This window comes from Geotrypetes seraphini, chromosome 5, assembly GCF_902459505.1.
Source record: "Geotrypetes seraphini chromosome 5, aGeoSer1.1, whole genome shotgun sequence".
Classification (NCBI taxonomy): Eukaryota; Metazoa; Chordata; class Amphibia; order Gymnophiona; family Dermophiidae; genus Geotrypetes; species Geotrypetes seraphini.
The window spans coordinates 205,551,413-205,572,756 of record NC_047088.1 but is presented as its reverse complement, the minus strand read 5'-3'; the positions used below and the strand labels follow the sequence as shown (position 1 = coordinate 205,572,756).

The window sequence follows — 21,344 nt, the reverse complement described above, 5'->3', positions numbered from 1 at the left end:
TCTTTTTTATGTAACTAATGGTTGACTCATTAATGCCATAGTGTCGAGCAACAGCGAAGGAGGACTTTACTCTCTGAAGCATATCCAATAATTCTACCTTTTCTTGTAAGGTTTTCACTTTTTTCCCCTTTTGGGAGCACTTTCAGCAGCACTTGAACTTTTGCGCTTTGTAGCCATGGTGGGAGACCTGACCTGTTCCTGAAGGAGAGGCAATATTCCAGATATTAGTGCTTTTGGCAGGCAAGCAACGATTCACAATGCTTTTGGCAGGCAAGCAACGAGTCAAGAGCTTTTAGAGCTTTATGCATGCAAGCAGCGATTCAGAAAGCTTTAAGTAGGCAAGCTATTTTCTCCATGGATGCTGGGAAGCAGCGTTTTTCACTGTGCGTGAACAAGCGATTTTCAGGGTGAAAGTTTTGAAACTTTGATTTTGTAGGAAGAAGCATGGAAGCTGAGTGAATGTTGGTAAACACTAAACTTTTTTTTACAGTACAGCAAAAGTAAAGGAACTTTAATCATGATGTAATTTGGGGGGGGCGGAGTCACCCAACAAAAAATCGCGAATATGTGAAACCGCGAGTGCCGAAACCGCGAATGCGGAGGGATAAGTGTATTTACTATTATTTTATCATGCTTTCTTGAACAAGCCCCAGAAATCCCAACCAATACGGCAATAAAAAACCCCCTTGATGTTTCCCATAGACTTCAATAGCCTGTACTCAGAGTTCTGTTGGTGTTGTGCCTGCTTCAGCTGAAACAGCAGCTGGAGTATGAAGATTACTGCCTCAGACAAACATGTACAAATAATCAAGATATTCATTTCTTTGGGCTGCCAGTCAGACCCTAAAAGAGCCTGAAATCCCAGACATCCCATAGCTCCAAGCTCCAAATGTGACTCGGAGGGGGGTGGGGGGGCGAGGGAGAAAAGGCACACTACCAGCACCCAATAAAGTCCTCAGGTTCAACACAGGCCACAACAGCCTGTGCTCAAATGCTAGAAACAACCAAGAGAGAACCTTGCTACCAGGAGAACGGTCCCAGAGCCACCAAAAGTGTCATTGCAGGCCAGCCAGGCAGGTGTCCTGTAAAAGGGTTGCCCTCCTAGCTACAGACTTCTGACCCAGAGAGTCTGTGTCTTTTCCCAGGCAGAGCTGCCCCAGGATCCCTGGGAACCTCTGAAGTACCAAGAAGCCTCAAAATCCATTAAAAACATGAAAATAATAAACAAAAAAAATCAGAGCACATCAGAAAGACACCTTCCAACTCGCAAGTAAAAGGAAAAACTGAGGAACTACAACACAGCTTAGTGATACAGGAGGTGCAGCCAAAAAAATGTAGAAGCTTTCTACTTAACTCGTGATTACTGTAGAGGAGAATAACCCACTGGTTCAAGACTCGCACGCTTTTTGCACTAGAAGTACTTTTTGTGAAGCATACCGAAAGACACACAATTAATATCTCCCAAAAAGTAACAGATATATATATATATATATATATATATATATATAAATAAAATACATGAACCACAAACTAGCATTAGTTGTGCAATTTGCTTTATTTTCTCTGACCCTTAAAATTTGAGTAATATTTGTGTAAACAGTAGAATGAAATGAAATTACATCAAGTTGTATGCAAATTGGTTTACAACACCTTAATTATGACAAGGCATTATAAATTAAGTTACTGTTCTTAATATATATTTGCTGTTTTAAGTACATTGAAGGGCTGCCATTTATTTAGGTTTAGGCAAGTAAATGGTACAGTTAAGAAATCTCTTCTGGAGAATTTATTTCCCACACTGAAAATCCTAAATATTCATAAATGTTCTTCATGATATCTATTTGCAGGATAAGCAAGACTAGTCAATATTTCTATCTTTTAAACTTAATAGAAATATAATTGCACAAAGCCCTAATATCTCCTTCAGATTAACCGTATTTTTCTTATATTCAAGTATTAGTTTATAATTTCAAAGTTGTATTCCCTTTGTACAATAACCCTGCAATTTAAGGATCTGCCAAATTAATACGGGTGCAGAAAGCAGTCTCTTAATGGAAACATCCTATAGTACTCTAGCTTGTAGACACTCCAAAGCAGCACAACATTGTAGGTCAAATGCTTTTTGCTCTATTTATTGATTGCACAAAAATCATAAATTAATCTATAATAAGCAGTCTTAGGCACATTCTTAGCATGTAAAGTCTGCAAGGCACCTCCCATACCCTACACAATCAGATATCATGTGTTCACTTCCTCCCTTCTTGAACCAAATTGTACTTCCTGCCCTCTGTCTTACCCAAAATTAGAGGGTACTAATACTCCGACATATATTCTGGAAACCTTTATAATGGGTAACTAATTACAAACAGTTTATTAAAGTGTAACCAGTTTTGCTATACAGGATGTGCAATACATAAAGTTAAGAAAATAAACTTTGCAGAATCCAAGTCCAGTTAACAAATCTTGATTTTCAGAAATATATTATTAAGGACATAAAAAGCAATATTGTTAAAGATGCAATTCAACAAGAGAAACCTTTACATAGAGATTTTTGCTAAAAAAATTATTTTCATAACTAATACATACATCAAACAAGTTCATTTGTTCCATTCTTTATTTTGTGTTATTCAAATTGATTGGTAAGAGTATTGAGAAGTTTTCTGGTAGCAGCAGTGCAGTAGCTGTGGGTTTTGTTTGTTGTGACAATTGCTAGGGAAATGAAGAACAGTGTGTGGTACATTTGTCCCCTTTATCTTTTGAGCTGGCCTCTTCAATTTGATTCTGGAGTGGTCCAATGATAAACATCAGCTGATACTCAACTGAGCAAACCCAATCAATTTGGTCTCATCTGGTATCTCTGATCCATCACAGCCAGACATCTAAATTAAAATAATTCAACAAGAAGTTATTATAAATATTTGTAATACTTAACTGAAATAGAATATTTTGTATAATTGCTCTGTAGCCTCAAATGAAGCAAAAGTCTTTACTCAAATATTAGCATATCAATAGGCTACGATTTATCATTCCAGACAGTGTTTGAAATGAGGTGCTTTGGAATACCTCAAGTTGATGACAATTTCCATGCATGTTACTTTTATTTATAAGCATGACCAACACCATCACTACAGCTGAGCCTAACCATCATCAAAATGATTTTCAAAATAAACAAAAGCAGAGAACAGTTATAAAAACCAACCAAGCAATGAGAAAACAGAGGTATAGGGAAAAAATGTATATTCATAAATTGACCAGCACTGAAAAGTTAAATGTGCAAGCTAAAAAAGCAGATGGAAACATCAAGGGGACACACACAATATTTCATAATAATATCCTACCTCCTCATATGCACACTCACACACCATTGCCATCAACACAAACACAAATTCAAGTTATCTTTAATACAAACACAAAGGCCCCAGTATCTTATACACAAGCCCCCTCACAGAATGAGCTACCCAGATGCAAAGTTAACATTTCTCAAACACAAAAACTCAATTTCACAAAGTTTCCCTGTCTCTTAAACATATTTTGAAATCTGCAATCGTAAAGACCACCTTTGGAAATTTATACTCTATAAGGTATCAGTATGCTAATGTACAATTGTTAGGCACCTAAAGGAAACGCAAAACTTATGAAACGGAAGCTGGAAGGATTGTATGTAAACTGTTTATGAATGGTAAATTTCCTAAAATTAATATGGCTAAAACAGATCTTGTGGGTTAGCCCAAAAGAACTAACTGGGGCATTACATAAATCTGTTTTAATCAGAAATTGATTGTTGTTTTTGAAGTAAATACCTTGAGAATTTAACAACTTTAATACTGAATGCACAAATTAAGGTAATGAGAAAAGCCTGGTTGAAATTAAAGAATGGGACATCAACTGAAGGCTTACCTCCAATCTCTTGATTTTCAGACAGTGGTTCAGGGAACTGTTTTAAGCCATCTAGATTACTGTAATGCTATTTATGTATGTTTACTAAAGAGTAGTTTGAGAAAATTGCATAGGATTAAAAATATTGCAGCATGTATGACTACGAGGTGAGGAAACGCCTTTACTTTTTACATTATACTAGTTGTTAGTGGAATTTCGAGTAAAATTTAAACTTGTCAGGCATTTAAATCTCTTCATGAAATAGGGCTAGTCTTTGAAGTGGCACCTGAAATTTTAAGCATTCAAGTGTACTCTTCAATTGCAAATAATGTTTTAGATTTTCTATCTGTGAAAGAATAAATCAAAAAGGCAGGTAGGCAGACTCAGTATTTCTAAGTGTTTTGATATGGAATGTACTAACAATGAAACTGAAATCTATTACTAATTATAAGCAATTTAGGAAATATTTGAAAATTAGGATATTTAAGGAATGTTATGCTTCATTATGAGAAATTGTAATGGGTTTTGATAGGTAATGATAAATTCACTACATGGCACCAAAAATAAACATTTGACTTCAGAACTATTAGTTTTCTCATTAGCATCACACAAGTTGGAAACTCTTGAACATGCATGGGGATTATTAGTTTTATTTAGAACAGGTTAATTAATCAAGAGGAGACTTAGGGGAGGGGATATTGGGGGGGGGGGGGGTTATGGTAATATATATATTTTTAGATCTGGGTGTGTTAACACACCTTTATTTGTATTGATGTATGTTCGTTATATTTTGGATATGTTTGCATGCTATGTTAAAAATCTTGAATTTTATTAAAGCTAAAAAGAATACAAAATTTCAGGGTAGGTGTAAATACCAACCTTTATCTATATTTTCCATAGACGTGCATCCTGCCTGTAAATAAAGAATACAAGTGTCTTGTTGACCTACCCTCACTACTCCTCCAGAGGTGTTGTGGATCCCACTCAGTAAATGGCAGCTCTTATAGGTTTTGACCATTTACACAGATAAAAAAAGCTGCTATTTACATGTAGAAATGTTTCTAAAATAAGGGCCATAATGTCAACATTGGTTCTTTGAAGATATAGTACTACATTCTAAGAATTTATTATATTCATTCTTTTCTCCTAACCAGCTGCTTGATCTCACATAAGTCTCTAAACAATTAAAAAGATGTCCATTTAAGTAACGGATATACCACATGTACTGTAGCCACCATTTGTTGCCCAATTCAACATCAAGTTTCATGATGGAGCTGCTCCAGAGACTTGGTATACCAGTGCAGATAACACTGCAGCAATGCTGTTCCTGAGCTAACAAACCTATCATTGCACTAAACTTAAAATGAAGAAAAACCTGGCAAAGTTGAAGAATGGTCTGAAATTTGGCAGCTAAAATTTAATGCTAAGAAATGCAAGATCATGCTTTTGGGCTGCAAAAACCCGAGGGAACGGTACAGTTTAGGGGGGTGAAGAACTTGGTGTGATTGTTATGTGATGATCTTAAGGTGGCCACAAAGGTGATGGCGAAAGCTGGAATGATGCTAGAGTGCATAGGAAGAGGTATGGCCAGTAGGAAAGAGGAGGTATTGATGCCCTGTAAAAGACTGGTGAGACCTCATGTAGAGTATGTGGGGTAGTGCTGCTCGATGATTCGAATCAATTTGCTTTAAAAAAAAAAAATTGGCCTCATGATTAAATGACTGACCCTCCCCCGTGCCTTCCTAAAGCAGGAGCAGGCCTCTTGCTGGCTGTCCACTGCTGCTCCTGCTTGAGGGGGGAGGGTCCATCAGGAAGGCCTGCATGTTCCCCCAGCTTTCCCGCTCTTACCTTAAGCTAATATGGCAACCTACAGGATCGCCAGTGCTGTAGCGATCCTTGCAGCTGCCATCATCCTCAGCGGCACGTTCCCTCTGTCACGATCCCGCCCCTGATGACAGAGTAGGAGCGGGACCTTAGTAGATAGAACGTGCCACTGAGGACAACAGCAGCTGCAAGGATCGCTACAGCACTGGCAATCCTGTAGGCTGCCATAAGCGGGTAAGATGGGGGAACATGCAGGCCTTCGTGAGGGGGGGAGGGGGGCAGTATAACACATTTGCTATACTCATATGTTGAAGATTGAGAGATGCCTGCTAGGCCTGTGCAGAGGGAGGAGGAGGAAGAGGCAAAAGAGAGTAAGAGAGGGGAGAGGAGATGCAAGACCTGGGGTGAATTGAAGGGAAGAGAGAGACCAAACCAAAAAGAGGGGGGGGAGGAAAGCAGAGGAGAGGTGCTGGACTAATAGAAAGAGGGAGAGTGAAATGCAAGACCGGAAGGGGAAGGGTACAAGAGGGACAGATACTGCTCCAAAGTAGGTGGGCAAGAGAGATAGGAGGAGAAAGCCTGTACCTGGGGAAGGGGATACAGGAGGTAAGAAGTGAGAAGGAAGAAGCTGGATATAGAGAGAGACATGAAACAGAGAAAAGATACTGGGCATGGAGGGAGCATAGGAACAGGGACACAAAGGGGCACCATCGGAGAGGAGAACAGGGACAGGGATACAGAAGAGAGATGCTGGATATGATAGATAAGAGATTCGGAGGGAGGATGGATGGTGGACAGGGGAAGCTGGGGGACATGCAGGCCTTTGGGGGGGAGGCCTTCAGTGGGGCCCTGGTGTAGAAGTACATGGAGGGAGGGAAGGGGGTTCAAAGATGTGCATATACTGGACTAGGGGAGAGGGAGGGGGAAGAAATAATGGATCTAAAAACAGAGAGAGAGAGATGGACAATGGGATTTAGGGAAGGAAGGAACAGAAAGGGAGAGAAATTGGACACAAGGAATGGTGTGGAGGGTGGGTGGGTGGGGGATAGAGATACTGGATAAGAAGGTAGTTATGAAGAAAAAGGGAGCGCTGGTGGACCCTGGGGTTGTGGGGAAGGAGTGAGAGATGTTGGATGAAAGTGTAGTTGAGAAAAGAAGAGATGGTGGGGTCCATCGCAGCAGCTGCGGGGATGGAGATGAAAAAGAAGAAAGATGCCAGACCTCCGGGGCAGGGAAGGGAAACAGAAGGGGAGGACAGAGAAGGAAGATGGATGGTTAGCATAGAGAAAGAAGGATACCCTGGCAAGCGAGTTATCAGAAGACAACCAGAGCCTGGGACTAACATGATTTGAAAAATGACCAGAGAAAAGTAGAAAAAAAATTTTATTTTCTGTTTTGTGATTACAATGTGTCAGATTTGAAATATGTATCCTGCCAGAGCTGGTGTTAAGACTGCGTATGTGAGCTAGGATTTAACAGAGAAAGGAAGTCTTTTTTTTTTACACCACAGCGCCAGTATGGGTAGGAGAGAGCAAGGGGGGGGAGTGAAGAGGCTATAAAATAAACCCACCAGGATGTTTGAAAAAAACCACCCAACTGGGCAGGAAAATCGAATCGATAATTTGATTTAATAGGCTGAATCAAATTGAAAATTTTTTTCCTGAATCAAGCAGCACTAATGGAGACAGACTTAAAGATCTCAATCTGTATACTTTGGAGGAAAGGTGGGAGAAGGGAGATATACATACCATAAATGCGCAAATGAAAGGAAGCTCTGGAATGAGAGGGCATAGGATGAAGTTAAGAGGTGATCGGCTCAGGAGTAATCTAAGAAAATACTTTTTTGCAGAAAGGGTGATAGATGCGTGGAAGTGTCTCCCGGAAAAGGTGGTGGAGACAGAGACTGTCTGAATTCAAGAAAGTCTGGGATAGGCACGTGGGATCTCTTAGAGCAGTGTTCTTCAACCACCGGTCCACAGAAAATTTCTGCTGGTCTGCGCAGGGGTGGTGAGATTGATGAGCTGCAATTTCCTGCCGGTCCGCACAGGGTCGGTGAGATCATTGGGAGCCTTCGACAATGGCTTTCTCCCCTCCCAGCAGCTCTTGGTACTTACCAGACTTGGGACTTTTGCTGAGTTGCGGCCGCCTCTGATGATGCAACTTCCTCTTTCCTCAGAGGCAACGTGACCCAAAGGACCCAAGGCTGCCTTAGTGAATCACTGTGTTGGCAAGTATGGAGAGCTGCTGGGAGGGGGACGGGGGGTAGAAAGCCACTGTTGAAGGCTGGGAAGCTGCTGGACAAGGGGGAAAAAAAGGGACAGCTGCTACTGGACCTGGAGGGAGGGAGAAGCAGATGCTGCTGGGAGGGGAGTAGGGAAAGGAGGCTGGGAAGCTGTTGGACAAGGGAAAAAAAAAGGGACAGCTGCTACTGGACTTGGAGGGAAGGAGGAGAGATGCTGCTGGGAGGGGAGGAGAGAAAGGGAAGGAAAGAGAGATACTGCTGGACAGGAGGAGGAGGGAAGGGAGAAGGAAAAAAGGAAGGAAACAGCTGGCAGGGAGATTAGAGGAGGGGAAGGGGAGAGACAGGAATGAGAAAGTAGAGAGATTGATGATGGGAAGGGGGGTCAGCAGAGAAATAAGCAGAGAGAGACAAAGAAACAAGATCTGATGTAGGAGAGATAAAAATGAAGAGAGCAGCGAAGCTGGAATGAATCATGTAAAAAGCAGAGAGGGGACACAGGCTGGATGGAAAGGGGAGAGGGACATAGAAAGAAGACAGATACCATATGGAAGGGGGAGAAGGCAGACAGTGGAAGGAAGGGGCAGATGCTGGATTGAAGAGAGTGAAAAGAAGATGAAAGCAGAAAGCAGAGACAACAAAATGTAGAATAAAATAATTTTATTTCTATTTTGTGATTAGAATATATCAGATCTGAAATATATATCCTGTTAGAGCTGGTGTTAGACATAACTGAGGACTGCAAAGCCCAGGCAGTGCTTCTTTAGTTTCCAGCTGGCTTAGGGCTCTCAGACCAGGAGGCAGTTGCCCTAGTTGCACTCCCCGAACACTATTCCTGTCATGTGTGACTACAGTATTCTGTTAGCATGATATTTCTGTGTAGCATTCTGTAATAATTTGGCTTATTTGGTTTTCTTGATAGCAGAGGGGATATATGTGAAGGGAGGGGAGATAGGGGTTTTGTTGATCCTTGCTCTGTATTATTTGTATTTTTAAAATGACAATTGTACAGAATATTGTTTCTTTTTATACTTTAATAAAATACATTCAATATAAAATCATAACTGAGGCTTGTGCGGATGGGAACAGATGGTTTGCAGGGAGCGAGTCGTGGAGATGGGGTGGAAACGGGGTTTTTAAATTTCAGTTCACAAAATAATTATTTTATTTCCGCCGGTCCATAGGTGTAAAAAGGTTGAAGAACACTGTCTTAGAGAGAGGAAGAGATAATGGTTACTGCGGATGGGCAATCTGGATGGGCCATTTGGCCTTTATCTGCCATCATATTTCTAAGGAATGTTTTCAATTGGTGTATACACTTTCCATAATGGCAGACAAGATACCTTTTTCTCAATAGTGAAGGAAGTGACATCAGCATCAAATATTGTACATTGAAAGATTAGGTTTCTTACCTCTGTTAATCTTCCTTCTTGAAAACCTCCTCTAGAGGCTGAACTCGTGAGGTCTTGTATGTCTGATAGCTTATGCTGCAGGGCTACTACAACTTGACTCTACCACTTTGGGCTACCTGCCCGGGAGCTTCCTGTCATGCTCAGTTAGTAGAAAAGCCAGATAGATCTATGACAACAGGAAACAAGAAAAGAGAGGGTGCGGGAACTCCAGCTACCAGTCAATTCTGCTCAAGAAATTACTCCTCTAAAAACTATGGCCAAAAAAGGCCAACTGTAATCAAACACCTAATGCAAACATTATAAAACTGCAAAACAGGAAATTTTATGGAACATAGGCACAGCCTGAAAATCAGAAGGGGCCACCTGGGAACCCCCACCAACCCTTAAACCTTATAAAGGGGAATACGCATGTAATTCTTAGTGAGGCTGATCAAAGACAGAAATCCAGCTTACCGGTTACTGAAGAGGCGACCTGCGAATCTGACAAAACAGATGGGCGGGAGTTCAGCCTCCAGAGGAGATTTACAAGAAGGAAGATTAGCAGAGGTAAGAAACCTAATCTTCATTCTTGTACAATCCCTTTGGAGGCTGAACTCATGGGACATATACAAAGCAGTCCCAAATCTCAAGGGGGGAGGGCCCTGGTGAGCCCGTTGCCAGAACAGAAGAGGGAAAGGCTGCATCACCCTTAACTGCCACATCAAGCTGGTAAAACCTGCAAAAAGTATGAAGGGAAGCCCATGTGGCCGCCTGGCAAATCTCCTCAGGCGAGACTGTATGAGATTCAGCCCATGAGGAAGCCATTCCTCTGGTAGAATGAGCCTTCAACCCAAAGGGAGGCTTCTTCCCTGCCACCAAATAGGCCGCAGAAATGGCCGCACATCTCCACAAGATGGTAGCCTTAGAAGCAGGCCGGCGCCGGCGCGTGGAGCCCGCCAGGACAAACAGATGGTCCGACAGACGGAAGTCGTTAGTAGCATCTAGGTATCTCAAAAGGAGACACCACACATCCCAAGACCGCAAAACATGGTCCTTAGACTTGGAACCCAAAGGAACAAAGGTTGGCAGTCGAACTCCTGGTTGACATGGAAAGAGGAAACCACTTTCGGAAGAAAAGAAGGCACAGTCCTCATGATCACTGCAGACTCTGTGATGCAAAAAAAAAAAAGGATCTCTGCACAACAAAGCTTGAAGTTCAAACACTCTCTGAGCTGATTTGATGCCACAAGGAAGACAGTCTTAATGGTAAGATCCTTCAGAGAGATCCCATCCAGGGGTTCATAGGGCGGATGAGTCAGGGAGCGTAGGACCAAATTTAGAAACATAGAATATAACGGCAGAAAAGGGCCACCGGCCCAACATGTCTGCCCACTCAAAAGATCCCTCCCCTTAAAAGAACACTCCCCTAAGCAATTCCCTGAAGTGAACCCACATGTTTATCCCATTGCTTCTTGAAGTCGAGCACGTTGCTGGCCTGAACTACCTGACGTAGAAGGCCATTCCAACGATCAACCACCCTTTCGGTGAAGAAGTACTTCCTGATGTCATCATGAAATCTCCCACCCTTGAGTTTGAGCGGATGCCCTCTTGTTGCCGTGGGACCCGTAAGAAAAAGGATATCTTCCTCCACCTCAATACGGCCTGTAAGATATTTGAAATCTCTATCATGTCTCCCCTCTCTGCGTTCTTCGAGAGAATATAGCTGCAGCCTGCTTAGACGCTCTTCATATGGGAGATCCTTGAGTCCTGAGACCATCTTGGTGGCCATTCGCTGGACCGATTCCATTCTCTTCATGTCTTTTTGATAATGTGGCCTCCAAAACTGAACACAGTACTCCAGATGAGGTCTCACCATGGATCTGTACAACGGCATTATGACTTCAGGCTTTCAGCTGACAAAACTTCTTCGGATTCAACCCAGCATTCGTCTAGCCTTGGCCGAAGTTTTCTCCACCTGAGTGGCTGTCTTCATATCTTCGCTAATGATTACACCAGGTCCCGTTCTTCGACAGCTCTTGTTAAGGTTTCCCCATTCAGGGTGTATGTTCTGCTGGGGTTACCGCTACCAAGGTGCATAACCTTACACTTTTTGGCATTAAAGCTCAGTTGCCAAGTTTTAGGTTCCAGGTTGGGCAAGGCAGTCGCAAGGAGGCCACAGCCTCCCTGCCCCCCCCTCAAAAACATCCTGGTGAGATGCTAGAGAACCCCTGAATGAAGGGGGACCTAAACAGGAAAGTTCCGCAATCTGGACATGGAGAGAAGAGACCGCCATACCCTTCCTAAGGCCCTCCTGCAGGAAGGAACATGAACCGACAGTACCAAAGGGTCCACCGGAACCACCACACATCAAGCCTGAAAGCACTTCCAAGCTTTTGCATAGGCCGATAATGTTGATTTCAGCTTGCTCTGGAGGAGCGTGGTAATAACTGCAGAGGAATAACCCCTGGCCATAAAGGCCGCTCATTTAAGCACCAGGCATAAGACCAAAGCGGTCCGGATCTTCAATTGCAATTGATCCCTGTGTGAGCAACCTCTGATGGCATGGAAGACGCAGACCACTCTCCGAGCTTAATCTCACAAAGTCTGCGTTCCAAGGTCTTCTGGGCCACTCCTGAGCCATAAGGATCACTGGACCCCTGTGAGAGGACACCCGATGCAGCACGCACCCTAACATGGGCCATGGGGCAAAGGCGTAAAGAAGTTCCCCTGTGGGCCAAGATTGAACCAAAGCGTCGAGTCCTTCGCTGCCAACCTCCTGTCTGCAGCTGAAGACTGTCTACCTTACTGTTCTTTGATGACACCATCAGATCAAAGGTGGGACGATCCCAGTGGTGCACTATGGCCTCGAATGCCAGCCCGGACAAAGACCATTCTCTCTGGTCCATAGGCTGACTGAGAAAGTCTGCCTGAACATTGTCTATGCCGGCCACATGAGCCGCGGACAAAGCCAAGAGATGACGCTCCGCACAAGCAAAGAACATCCGAGCCTCAAAGCCCAGCATGGGACTCCTCATGCCTCCTTGACGATTGACACAGGCAACAATCTGTCGCATTGTCCGAGAACACATGGACAGCCTTCCGGTGGAGACTCCCTCGAAATCTCAGCAGAGCAAACTGGATCGCTCGCAACTCCAGTCGATTGATCGACCATTTGCTCTCCCTCGGCGTCCAACAGCCCTGGATCGGGACAGACATGCAAACTGCTTCCCATCCGGAGAGACTCGTGTCCATAGTCAGGGTCACCCAGTCCAAGACCCGCAGAAGGAGCCCTTTGGTCAGTGTGACCGGGTTCAACCACATCATACTGCTACGTGCCACTGCCAACCAAGGAAGCTTCATCCCCAGAGCATCTCTCTGGGGATTCCACCGTGTCAGAAGGGATAACTGAAGAGGATGGAGGTGAGCTCTTGCTCATGGAATCACATCTATGATTGCCACCATGAGACTCAACACCCACAGATACTGTCAGGCCATTGGTGCTGGGACCACTAACTTGTCCCGAATCGCACTCCTGAGTTTGAGTTTTCTGGATTCTGGAAGAAATACCCAGTTCAGACCTTTGTGGAACCAGAGTCCCAGGTACTCCAAGTCCTGGGTTGGCTCGAGGCGACTCTTCTTCAGATTGATCACCCATCCGAGACATTCCAGCAAAGATACCACTTGGCAAACCGCCATGAGAGAGCTTTGATCAGCCAGTCGTTGAGGTAAGGATGCACGAGCACACCCAGAGATCGCAGATGGGCAGCCACCACCACAATGATCTTGGTAAAAGATCTGGGTGCCAATGCCAGATCGAAAGGGAGCACCATAAACTAGAAATGCCTCCCGAAAACATGAAACCTCAGATGATCTGGGAATATCGGGATGTGGAGATATGCTTCCGTGAGATCCAAGGAAGCCAAAAACTCCTTGAGTGCCACTGCTGCTATGACAGAGCGCACTGTTTCCATCCAGAAATGCGGAACTCGCAAGAATATGTTCATAGCCTTCAGGTCCAGAATTGGTCTGCAATTGTCGGAGTCCTTCTTTAGCACAATGAAGTACATTGAGTATCTCCCGGAGCCCTGGTCGTCTAGTGGGACCGGCTCTATGGCCGCCAGATCCAGTAACCGGTGCACAGTAGTGCACACCTTGCTGGCCCTATTCGGATTTCATTCAGGAGAGGACAGGAAGAAGTCTGCTGGTGGCCAGAAGAACTACAGTTGAAGACCATCCCTGAGAACCTCTAGGACCCACTTTAGCCATAATTTCCTCTTCGAAGGGACAGAAGGTTGAGAGTTGAAAGTCTGTTGGCACACTGCACCTCCAAAGTGAGGTCTGTAGGAGGTTCCGAAACGCTGTCCCACCGCAGGGAGTCCGGTGTACAGCGAGGTTCTCCGGAAGGGACAAAAATTCAGCCGTCCCATCCCCCTGGTCAGACGAGGTCTAGAGCCAGGAAGCACCTTAGGCTTAAAGTCCTGCACACTTGCCATCAGGTCATCCAAACCCTGGCCAAACAGCAAACCTTTGAAGGGTAATTTGCTCAGCATAGCCTTGGATGAAGAATCACCCAACCACTGGCGAATCCATAACATTCTCTTATTAGAAACTGAATAAACTCCCAGCTTAGCAAAAACTTTCAAAATATCAGAGTGCGTCTTCCAAATAATTCACTCCAGAAACCAGGAAGTTGAAATCACAAAGGATAACCTCCTCAGGATCCTGACGAAGTTTAGTATGACATGCCCGGGCCACAAAGGAAGTGGCCGCTGCAGCTTGCACACCCGTCACAGAGGAATCAAAAAGACGCTTCATGACAAAATCGTTCAGGACAACCCCTCCATCCGAGGGCAAAGAGGTACGTTGCAGAATCCACCCTCGGTGGTATTAGGTGCTTGGAAAATTCCGAAGCCATGGGATACAGTTTAGCCATGGCCCTAGCGCATTTCAGGGGACCCTTCGAGGCCTCCCAAAACTCCAAGAGCATTTCTGCCAAATCCGCGTGATCCGGAAATACTGCGGAAAGTAGGGGCTTGGAACTCATGACAGAACACTCTGCCTGAACTGTTGAGTCTGAATCAAGTTTCAATGTCTGCAGGGATTCAGAGATAAGGACTGGCGACTGGACTTAAAGAGACTGCGCACAGTCTGATCCTTTCCCAGATCGCGGAAATCAGTGTTCTGGGAATCCCAGAGATCCGCTAGACTAGCCACGTAAGCGGAGCCCACCGAAGAGCCGTGTGACAACAACGGCATAGAAATTGACGCAGGCACCGAGGCAATAGTGGGAAGTTGCCGCCGGCTTTCAGGCAGACCAGCAAGGGAGCAGACTGACATCCGGGAATTCAAACGATACACAGACTGCCGCATCGGAGTCTGAGAGTGAGACATAGGCATAGCCCGCTTTCTCATGAAAGCATGATACATCATATCTACAAATTCCGGCGGAAAATAGCCCCCGGCGGCCAGAGCCGATCTGCGGGACTCAGATTTGGAATGTTTTAAAGACTTATGAGACTTTTCCCTGGAAATGCACTTGCGTTTCACGGAAGCGCCCTCCTCGCCCAAATTTGGCGTCTCGGTCACTGGAATCATGTCTCTGGCAGAAAGATGGAATCGCGTCTCCAGTGGAATCAGAGGAAAGCAGGGCCTCCACGGCGGATTCACGCCTGGTTCACGCTCCTCACGGGCCGCTAACGTGATACACAGCTGTGAACCCGTCAGCTATCCGCCACATTTATGGCATGAATCCATTCCATCCTGTCCTGAAGTGGCCATCTGTGAAGTTTGGAGTAAAAACAAAGCTTCTAAGTCAAAAAAATATAGTTTTAAAAATTTTAAAGAAAATCCAAGATGGCCACCGTGGGTGCCAATTTTGCCTGAAAAACACCCGTTAAAAATGCAGGAAATGTGAAAAACGGCGATTTTAGGATTTTACAAGTGTGTGTGTGTGTGTATATGTGTGTGTGTATATGTGTGTGTGTATGTGGGTGTGTGTGTGTGTGTGGGGGGGGGGGGGGTAAGACCAGGGCATGCAGGGAAACCACTCAAAACCCTGATTTGAGCAACCTCCAAAAATGGCACACACTGACTCACAGACACCACAGAGACATGTGCTGCAATGAAAATCTATGGTAGCCTGCAATACACAGTACAAGCAAGGTGATCAATACCTCAGGAGCTGATTAAACTGGATTTTTCATGTCTTCTGACTGCCTCCCTTCCCTGTCACCTCAGATCACGACCACCAGGACTCCTCAGGGAAATCAGGGAAGACACGCGGTGCAGTTCTGATCCTGGCGTACCTCCACAGAACTGCAGCAGCCTGCACTCTACCCTTTTGCAGACAAACCAGGGGAGAGATGGCTCCCGATCCCAGAGACCCGATCTAATCTGCAGGCTGTCCAGAGGGCTTACTGCAGGTTAAGCTTACAGAGCACCCTCCAGAAGCAGACAAAATTTAAAATGTCTGCGATCTCCCGAAGGATCACTCGCTTAGAGTTGATCCGCAGCACATGGGCAAACCCGTGAAATAAATACAAAAAGACTAGGAATTAAAAATAAATCACGAGTAGAATAGACTGATTTCAACCATGCAGAGAAGCTGCAGGATCAAAACTGAGCATGACAGGTAGCCCAAAGGGGAAGGATATCAAGTTTTAGTAGCCCTGCAGCAGAAACTATCAGACATACAAGAACCCACAAGTTCAGCCTCCAGAGGGATTGTACAAGAACATACTTTACAAATACATCACACTTTGTGCTAATAAGTAAATACATCTTAATAAGTAAATACATCGCACTTTGTGCTAATATTTCAACTTCAATACAGTCACATATATAATCCAACTCCAGGAAGTGATGTGTTTACTTTTTAGCTGCACTAACCCCTTCTTTTACTAAGGTATGCTATGCGTTTTAGCGTGCATTTAGCGTGCTAAATATCTGCGCACGCTAACTGCTAATGTGTCCATAGACTAACATGCACACATTAGCATGTGGTTAGTGCGCGCTAATACGCTTAGTGCATCTTTGTAAAAGGAGCCCATTACCAATAATGTCACTTCTGCCACTACTGAGGAAGGTATTTACCTGCCATTATGGAAAGGTATAAACCATGCAGAGGTTTTCTTTAATGTTAATGCAGTGGTATGTTAGTTAAAATTCCAGCAATGCAGTTCAAGTTATCTGCACAGGTATACAAAATCCCTGGACTAGCTCCATCATGAAACCGGATGCTGGGTTGGGTGAAAAAAAGCTGTTCTAGGAATGAGTTGACTGCTATAGTAATGCCTACAGTTTAAGAAAACTGATAGTTATAATTGTGTATATTAAAATATTAAGTTTATCTTTTATTGATTAGAGACTTATGTGATATTAAGCAGCAGAAATTGTTTTTAGAATGCTGTGCTATAACTGCAAAAGACCAATCAACAGAACATTATGCAAATAGAAATTTTATATGCAATTGTTAAAAATAAAAAAAGGTTATGGTTATTTGGAATTATAAGTGATGATGCAAGTTGTTGGCTGGGTTATCCTATACCTGATGGTGGTTCTCCATGCTTTGGGTTTTTCTTGCAGTGGTACTTAATATCCATTTGGTAAAATTAGATTACCGTGGATGAATCAAATGAACACCATTGTAACTCAAAGTCTGTAAATAGGTGAAAAACTGGAAAAATTGGTCAACAGGGGATAAAATGTTATATTAGTCAATCCTGAAGACAGCGTATCTGCTATATTCATTTTACTGTACTCTCAAAATGCAAGAGCTCATTCTCTTGCACAGACATTTACAAAGAGATCACCACCATAAGAACAGTAGCTCTTGCGTAGTATAAAAGCTTCTGTGCATAATGGTATTTGAATTATATACTTGTATAATAGGTTGTAATAAAAGATGACTACATGTAGTAATGCTAGCTAGAATTCTTAAGTACTCAGAGTGAGTAGTCATTTACTGATATTGTAGACATACAAAACTAACTCTTGGGTTACATCCTTTTGTTTGGTTATGTCATGAAGTTGTGATCTTTTAATTTTTCCTGCTTCCTTCAAATTATTGCTCTTTTGGAGCATTAAGACAGAACAGGTTAGGTAAAGCGCTTGGTTAAAATTCCTGCTAACCTGAGACTGCAAATACTTATTAAATTAAATGTTTTATTATATAAAGCAAACTGGATCAGCAAGTGCTTACTAAAAATGAAAAAGATTTAAAAACAAATATGACAGGTTTTTCTGTTCAAATTCCAAGCTCGTTTTCCATACATTTTTCAATATATTGATACTTACCAGTTTAAAAGTCAACGTTTTAAAATTCACAGGATCATCTATCATCTTCTGCAAATTAGCAGCAACTGTAAAAAATAAAATGTCTCAAATGACATGCCAAAAACCCCAGATTACATTAATTACCTTAACACTAAGGATTTGTATTGGATCCTACCATTCATTACCACTGTGTCAAATTCCTCAATCTGTAAATTTTAAGACTGGAAACTCCTTAACTATGGTGGTAAATATTGAACAATGTGGGTAACAAGTAGATTTTTAAATAGCACTACACTTAATTTAAGAAGAATGTACCATTTCAAATCAGACCGATAGTCATTTAAAAAAAAAAAAAAAAGAGAACAGAACAATCAGGGTCTCCTACTGTCAAGTCCCCAAATCAGTCAGACTAATCAGTAAAACATATTACACAGTATCAAAGACAGCCATCAGTTACAATGAAATCAAAAGTGATTACTTTGACCTGAAAAAATCCGACCACATCACTCCATATTTCAAAAAACTGCACTGGCTACCAGTCGAGGTCAGAATAATTTTCAAATTCGGTTGTCTATGCTTCAAAACACTATTTGGTACTGCACCCACACCTACTTTCTCAAACACTTTGTTCTCCAAAACAAACTCCACCTCTCACGCAGAACAATTCAAAAGATGCCTCGACAAGACACTTTCCTTCCAAGCAGGAATCTGGAACAATACTCTTAAGTGACTTACTCCTTAACTCATCATACCAATCATTCAGAAGATCACTGAAAACCCATTTGACACATTTGTTTAAACTTCCTCAAACGATTTCCTCTACTTGCATGCTCCTGCCTTCTGATATATATAATTATGTTACACGCCTGTTTGTTTACTCCTACTTCAAGCTCTTGAAGTAACTTCGCTGCATTCCTATAGCCTTTCTTGTTGTAAACCGTCTTGAACTGAAAGGTATGACGGGATATAAATAAAGCTATTCTTATTATTATTACTTGCCTTTGACAACTGTACTACTTATCTAAGGACATACACAATCCTCATGGTTTCTCTATAACGTTTCCTGGCCCCCTTCTAACCCCTGAGTTAAATAGTTTTCAAGCAATTATTGGAGAATCCTTTTCAATTCATTTACTCAAGAATGGCAGGTTTGAAAAATCTAATTCTCTAGCTTATCTGCACCTAAAGCAAAGTGGTTTACCTGAAACAAGGGTTCTCTGTAGAGAGTAGGAATATGCAGCCAAACTATGGATGATGTCACTTACAAGCCTTGTATGCTCTCTCTCAGAAAAAAACATGGGTTAAGGATTGGCTGAGCGGTAGAATTCAGAGGGTGATGGTAAATGGTACCCCATCCAAAACATCAGATGTGACCAGTGGAGTGCCACAAGGCTCGGTCTTAGGTCCAATCCTATTCAACATATTCATAAGTGATATGACCCAAGGGCTCAGAGGAAAAATATTGTTCGCCGATGACGCCAAACTGTGCAACATAGTAGGTAAAAGCACTATGCCTGACAGTATGATGCAGGACCTACTACTATTAGAACAATGGTCATCGACTTGGCAGCTCAACTTCAATGCTAAAAAATGCAAAGTGATGCACCTGAGTAAAAGAAATCTGTGCAGGACTTACACGTTAAATGATGAGACCACGGAAGAACGGGATTTAGGAGTAATCATTAGTGATGACATGAAAACTGCCAATCAAGTGGAAAAGGCTTCCTCCAAGGCAAGGCAAATGATGGGTTGTATCCGTAGAGGTTTTATCAGCAGGATGCAAGAGGTCATAATGCCACTGTATAGGTCCATGGTGAGACCTCATTTGGAATATTATGTTCAATTCTGGAGACCACATTACCGGAAAGATGTGCTGAGAGTTGAGTCAGTTCAGCGGAAGGCCACCAGGATGGTCTTGGGGCTCAAGGATCTTCCGTATGAAGTAAGGCTGAATAAATTGCAGCTGTACTCACTTGAAGAACGAAGAGAGAGAGGAGACATGATTGAGACATTTAAATATATCACGGGTCGTATCGAGGTGGAAGAGGATATCTTTCGTCTTATGGGACCTTTGTCCACCAGAGGGCATCCGCTGAAAATCAGGGGAGGGAAATTTCATGGGGACTCCAGAAAGTATTTCTTCACTGAGAGGGTAGTCGATCATTGGAATGAACTCCCACGGCAGGTGATTGAGGCCAACAGCGTGGCAGATTTCAAAAATAAATGGGATATTCATGTGGGATCTCTAATGAGGTAAGGGCAGAAGGTTGGTGAGCAAACTCATGGGGGAAGGGTCACTGGAGTGGGCAGACTTGATGGGCTTTGGCCCTTTTCTGCCGTCATTTTTCTATGTTTCTATGCTTCTAAAAAGTGGCTTCTGAGAACAAGCAGCGGTTCCCACACTTACATTTTTTGGTTCCCACATATATTTTTTGGGCAGGGGCAATGGGAAAATGACTATCTATAATAAGGAACCTCTTTAGAGAGCAGAGGAGTGCTGCCACAACTTCATGTCCACTCTACAGCCTCCAGAGGAATATAGGCAAGTGTAAAGCTGAGGGCTACCTTGAAATGATTCTTTGTGATATCACTGGTAGACCAATGATGGTTTATGAAAATAATTTATCAAGTTCTCAATTAAGTAAAGAGGTTGCAAAGGATGATTAGTCAAAAGCCAAATCTTGAGCTGAAGAACAGTCCATGATGCAGCCTTGTAATGTCTAGAATGAAGGCTGATCTGAGATTTGCGCACTACTGTACATTGTTCTTTGATGGTACAATATTGCAATGGAATGTCCATGTTTCTGACCTTGTGGCTGACACACGACTAAAGTCCGAGAGCTGCACTGTGTGTGGACGAACTATCCAGCAGGCAATGTATGAGCACATATGAAAGTATGAAGGTATGAAGAGTGGAACATGTGGCTACTGTAAAAATCTTTCAGGTGCCACAGCCCTGGCCTCTGCCCAGGAAGAGGCCACACTCTTAATCGAATGTGCCCGCAAGGAGATTTGAGATGGATTCCCACACACAATACATGCAGACGAGATCGCCATGCGAATACATCATGAAATGGTAGTTTTAGAAAATCTGTCTACCCTGGCAGATTAGATTCATTAGCACAAATATATGAAACTTGATCGTCACCTCAAGATAGCTGAGGAGAGTTCTCCCGACATCCAGTCTCTTCAGGATCTTAACCTTACTCTTCAAGCAATTAGAACAGTGGTCTCAAACTCAAACCCTTTGCAGGGCCACATTTTGGATTTTTAGGTACTTGGAGGGCCTCAGAAAAAATAGTTAATGTCTTATTAAAGAAATGACAATTTTGCATGAGGTAAAACTTTTTATAGTTTATAAATCTTTCCTTTTGGCTAAGTAACATAGTAAATCTTAATAATAATATTGTAATTTATAGCTCAAGAGACATATGATCAAGAAACTGTTTTATTTTACTTTTGTGATTATGATAAACATACCGAGGGCCTCAAAATAGTACCTGGTGGGCCGCATGTTTGAGACCACTGGATTAGAAATAAACAAATGCAAAAGAGGATGCTGGACCTGGCAGAAGGAGACGGGAAAGGTGCTGCTTGCTGGAGGGGAGGGAGCATATTAGTTCTGAGTGGGGTTGGGGGGAGGGAAGGAAGCAAAATTGTTGAAGGAGTGAGTGATGAGGGAGAAATGGTGCATGGGGAGAGAGCATGTTAGCTGTGAGTGGGGTTGAGGAGAGATGGAC

The 21,344-nt window shown here is 43.1% G+C and overlaps 1 protein-coding gene across 6 annotated transcripts in view; it reads right to left on the bottom strand.

Annotated features, from left to right (window-relative positions):
- Positions 1–1,539: 1,539 nt before the first annotated feature.
- STK39 (serine/threonine kinase 39) overlaps positions 1,540–21,344 on the bottom strand; it is a 238,268-nt gene continuing 218,463 nt past the window's right edge. For 4 of the 6 annotated variants that reach the window (XM_033946332.1, XM_033946331.1, XM_033946333.1 and 1 more), the window contains 2 exons: positions 17,626–17,690; positions 1,540–2,879 (listed from right to left, as the gene is read on the bottom strand). In XM_033946332.1, coding sequence (XP_033802223.1) covers positions 2,805–2,879; positions 17,626–17,690 — 140 coding nt within the window. In that variant the 3' untranslated portion in view covers positions 1,540–2,804. Of the gene's footprint in view, positions 2,880–16,876; positions 17,006–17,625; positions 17,691–21,344 lie in introns of all 6 variants that reach the window. The other 2 variants (XR_004539616.1, XR_004539615.1) reach the window with 1 other exon arrangement.